This window comes from Octopus bimaculoides, chromosome 18 (assembly GCF_001194135.2).
Source record: "Octopus bimaculoides isolate UCB-OBI-ISO-001 chromosome 18, ASM119413v2, whole genome shotgun sequence".
NCBI lineage: Eukaryota > Metazoa > Mollusca > Cephalopoda > Octopoda > Octopodidae > Octopus > Octopus bimaculoides.
In genome coordinates this window covers 47137673-47142672 of record NC_068998.1, presented here as the reverse complement: position 1 = coordinate 47142672, position 5000 = coordinate 47137673, and the positions used below count along the sequence as shown (strand labels likewise).

The window sequence follows — 5000 nt, the reverse complement described above, 5'->3', positions numbered from 1 at the left end:
CACTACCTCTTCTCACTTTAAATGTCAACGTCAGCAAATCTGAATGAAGACTGACTTCGTTAATCCTGATTTAGATGCTAATTAGAATTAAGTAATTAATGAAATACAATGTAATAAGTTTTCTTCCGTTTTCTGATGGTGATTTAATGAGGTGAAGAGATCAGAGAATGTCTTGGCTGGACACACTGTCCTCATAGCCAGGGACTGCATCAATAGGCTCTGGGGACATTCTGTCCACATAGCCTAGATTAGGGTTAACAATACAGACTATGGGGACACTGTCCACAAAACCAGGGTGTGCATATATATATAGACCATGGAGCACACTGTTGATATAGCCAAGGTCTGTATCAACAGATTTTGGGCACATTCTGTCCACATGGCCGAGATTAGGGTTAACACTACAGATTGTGGGCAAACTCCACAAAATTAGGGTCTGCTTATATAGACTGTGGGGACACACTGTTCACATAGCCAGTATCTACATCAACAAATTCTGGGGACACTCTGTCCACATAACCTAGATTAGGGTTAGCAGTACAGATTATGAGAATACTGTCCACAAAGCCAAGATCTGACTGTGGGGTCACACTGTTCACATAGTCAGGGTCTACATCAACAAATTCTGGGGATATTCTGTCAACATAGCCTAGATTAGGGTTAAAAATAGAAACTGTAGGGACACTGTCCACAAAGCCAGGATGTACATATATACAGACTGGAAGAACAAACTGTCCACAAAACCAGGTCCAGATTTGGTGGGGGACTCTGTTCACATTGCCAGGTTCCACATCTATGGTACAGGCTCTAAGCACAAACTGTCTACAAAACCAAGGTGTACATCTAGAGTACAGATTTCAGGGACACACTGTCTACCTTGTGAAAGTGTGTATTTTTCGGACTTTGGGGACACAGTCTCCACATATTCAGAGTCTACAGAGCAACAGATTCTGTAGATAGTGTGTTCACATAGCCTGGGTCTCTTACTTTTTAAGTTTGGTACTTATTTTATTTATTGGTCACTTTTGCTGCTATGAGAACGTAAACAAACCAACACAGGTTGTCCAGCAGAGGATACAAACACAAACACACACTTATTTATATACACACACACACACACACACACACACACACACACACACACACACACATACAGCCCACTTCCATACAGTTTCCATCTACCAAATTCACTTACATGGCACTGGTTGGCCTGGGGCTATAAAGGAAGACCAAGGTGCCATGCAGTGGGATTGAACCTGAAACCACATAGTTTCAAAGTGAGCTTCTTCATCACCCAGCCATGACTACAGTGTGTGTATAATAAACCAATAAGTGCCTGATATATATGTTTGTGTTTGTGTGTGTATGTATGTGTCTGACTATCTCTCTTTGTTTTCTTGTCTCTCTAGGAATTCCTGAAGATGAACAAATGAAGATGTACAGTGTTGTGGCATCAATTCTTCACCTTGGCAACATTGTGTTTGTTTCTGGGGAGGATGATAGTCAGAGTTCTGTGTCAAAGGTCAGTTTCACCAACATACTTCCCTCACACTTTGCTCCACTACCCCACACCACGCCACATCACACTGTTCACTGGAATCTTCTTCCTCTGGCTCAGAAAATATTCCATTTCCACCCCCAACTCCAAAAAACAATCATTATCCTCTGTAAAACACAAATGAGGCTTGCAATGGATTAATGAGGGGCTCCTGCATCTCATCACCACCATTTCTACTTTCTTTCCAGCTGTTCCCATCCACCCTTTTACAATGCAGGGTAACCTTATGTTTCCTGTACAGCAAGGCACTTGTGGTCATCCCACTGTGGCCAGAAAATATTCCATTCCCACCCACACCCTCCAAAAAACACACCTATCCTCCATAAAACGCAAGTGACACTTGCAATGGATTTCTGAGGTGCTCTGACATTTCGTCACCGCCATTTCTACCTTCCTTCCAACTACTCCCACCCGCCCTTATATAATGTAGGGTAACCTTGCATTTCCTCTAGTGGTTCTCACCCCTTGGGGGCAGTGGAAAGACCCAGCAGGGCATTGAAAAAAAGTGGGATTATGATGGGGTGATAGATGGAAAAAAATGTATATTAATAGGTTAATTAGCTTTAAGTTATATTTGTGAAATACAATTGTTTTGAATTTGCTGCAGAAAGTGGTCTATATTTGGGGGGAGGGGCGCTAGGAATGTGGCCTAGGTGCCAAGGGGGCAGCAGTCTGAAAAAGTTTGGGAACCATTGCTCTACAGCAAAGCACTTGTGATCATCCCTCTGTCATACTGTAACCTTTCAACGCCTACCGTAAAAGTACTGCTTCCCCGACTCACATACTTCCTCCACCATTTAATCAAGGAAGCTTCTTTCCATTTTCCTTTCCCTGTTCTTTTGTCATCTTTCAAAAAGTTATTTGGTCATTTCACAAGTGCTGCTGGCATGATAAAAGCACTTTGTGCACACAGTAAAGTGGTTGGCATTAAGAAGAATATCCTTCTGTAGAAACCATGACAAAGCTACCACTGGAGCTCAATGTGGCTCTGGGGCTCACTGGATCTTGTCAAACTGTCCAACCCTTACCAGCATGGAAAACAGACATTAAATGATGATGAAGATGACGATCATCATCATCGTTTAATCGACTCGTCTTCTCCCACCAAATTTGAGGCCTCATGCCTCCAGTAGAAAGGATTATTATTATTATTATTATTATTATTATTATTATTAATATTTTTATTATTATCTTAGAAAACCCCCCATTTTGGTATTGTCTGTGAGTTACTTGGATTGAATCCTGAAGAAATGGCATTTTGGCTGTGCAACAGACAGATCGCTTCCGCCTCTGAACGGATCATGAAACCAATGTCCAAGAAAGAGGTAAGACAGTTCAACGCTTCCAAAATATTTCATAACATTTCAACCAATAATTCCTTTATTACTCTCTTTCTCTCACTCTGTATATGAATATATATATATATATGTGTGTGTGTGTGTGTGTTGATAGATAGATAGATAGATAGACAGACAATAGTGACTTTAAAGTTTTGACCTGTTAACTTTCAATGTCTGAAACATTGAAGTCAGTGTCACACCAATTCTTATAAGTTCAGTGCACATGTATACTCTACTAAAAAGTACTGACTTTTCACCCTAATGTCAAATTGTTTTTTATATATATAAAAACAAACATTAATTTATTTCAGTTCTATATTTAAGAGATGAGGAATTTTGTACATTATTTATATTATTTACATTATTTACATTTGACAGATATTTGTCCTCATCTTGTTTGTTGTTAACACAGTGTTTCGGCTGAGATACCCTCCAGCCTTCATCAGGTGTCGGAATTTCCCCAAGACACCTGATGAAGGCTGGAGGGTATATCAGCCGAAACATGATCAAACACAAAGACTGTTAATTTCACATCAAGTTTGTTATTAGGTGTCCAAATTTTCATCACACAAATTGTGGTCTGGTCACTGATGCCAGAAACCAGGACACATTTTGTGCAATGAAAATTTTGTCAGCCTTAGATGAAGATAACAGTTTTAGAATGGCTAGGATGTGTCTTCCATACCACAATCATTTTAGTTTCAAAACATGGTCTCAGTTGAAATTTCTTACCTGGTAAATCCACCGCAAAAACTTAACCTGATAAATATTTAAAAAAAAACTTTTTTGTTGTAGATGTTTTTGCTCTTGTTGAGTTAGTTTTTTTTTTGTTGTTGTTGAATTATTATTTGTGTATAATATATTATTCTTGTTCACTGATGATGTTTTATTATGATTGCAGGCCGGGTATAGTCGAGATGCTCTCGCTAAATTCATTTACGCGCGGGTCTTTGACTGGATTGTAGCCAAAATTAATCGGAATCTCCTGACACATGAAGACACCCAAAACTTCATTGGAGTGCTCGATATCTACGGGTTTGTTCTAGTTTTAATTATTGATTTTTTTTTACTCTTCTTACTTAATTAAATTCTTTAACCTGTAAGCATTGACACTGTCCATATCTGGCTCAAATATTCTACCTGTCTTACATTCAAACCAATCAGATCTGACCTCTCACACATACTCTACTATATTGTTCTCAAATAAGGCAGCATGCTGGCAGAAACATTAGCACACCGGGTGAAATGCTTAGTGGTATTTCACCTGTCTCTACGTTCTGGCTAAAGGCAGTGCTCCAACATGGCCACAATCAAATGACTGAAACAAATAAAAGAATAAAAGAAAGATGTAGATTTCCTGATTTAATGTTCTTACTGTTATTCCTCTGTATCCCTCAGGGGGTCAGTAAAATAAATAAGGATCAAAGGCAATCAGCTTATTAATTATATTTTATTAAATTATTATTATTACTCACCACCATTTCAAAATAGGCAGGAAAAATATTTTATTTTATTGTCTTGTTTATTGCAATTTATTTCAGAGTTGGTTGAGTTGGATAGTGCTGTAAATTTACAGAAATGTTTAATGTTTGAGATTTACTTAGTTTACAGCATTTGGAGTAGAGTGGTCAATTCTACCTGGCAAAGACCATCCTTGCCTATGGGAAGCTTTGAACTCAGCATTGCTGACTAACAAACCACTTGTCAGTTTTACAGTGTCTCCCCAGCTGTTGCTTCATGCAATGACTTAGTTCTATTCTGTGGTACATGTTTACAGCCAGGTAGACTGGGTCAGTTGAGTACTGTGTCTTAACCGCAGACACAATGCACTGCTGTTTACAGGATATGAACCAACAATTTCTTGATTAGTGATCTAGTACTATATCCACCAAGCCATCCACAATTTTATGTGGGTTGTTTATTGGTGTAAATTCAAACATTTTAATGGGCTGTTTATAAAGCCAAGTACCCTGAACGACATAAATTCAGGTTATACTTCCGTATCAAGTATACACCCATCTGTTTCCTCCTGTTCTACACTGTATATGTCCAGTTGGTGTGTATATATATATATATATATATATATATATATATATATATAT

At 38.5% G+C, this 5000-nt stretch overlaps 1 protein-coding gene across 1 annotated transcript in view; it reads left to right on the top strand.

Moving 5' to 3' along the window:
• LOC106873192 (unconventional myosin-Va) overlaps positions 1-5000 on the top strand; it is a 147027-nt gene that overhangs the window by 57166 nt on the left and 84861 nt on the right. The window contains 3 exon segments of the mRNA XM_052974378.1: positions 1410-1522; positions 2755-2883; positions 3800-4012. Coding sequence (XP_052830338.1) covers positions 1410-1522; positions 2755-2883; positions 3800-4012 — 455 coding nt within the window.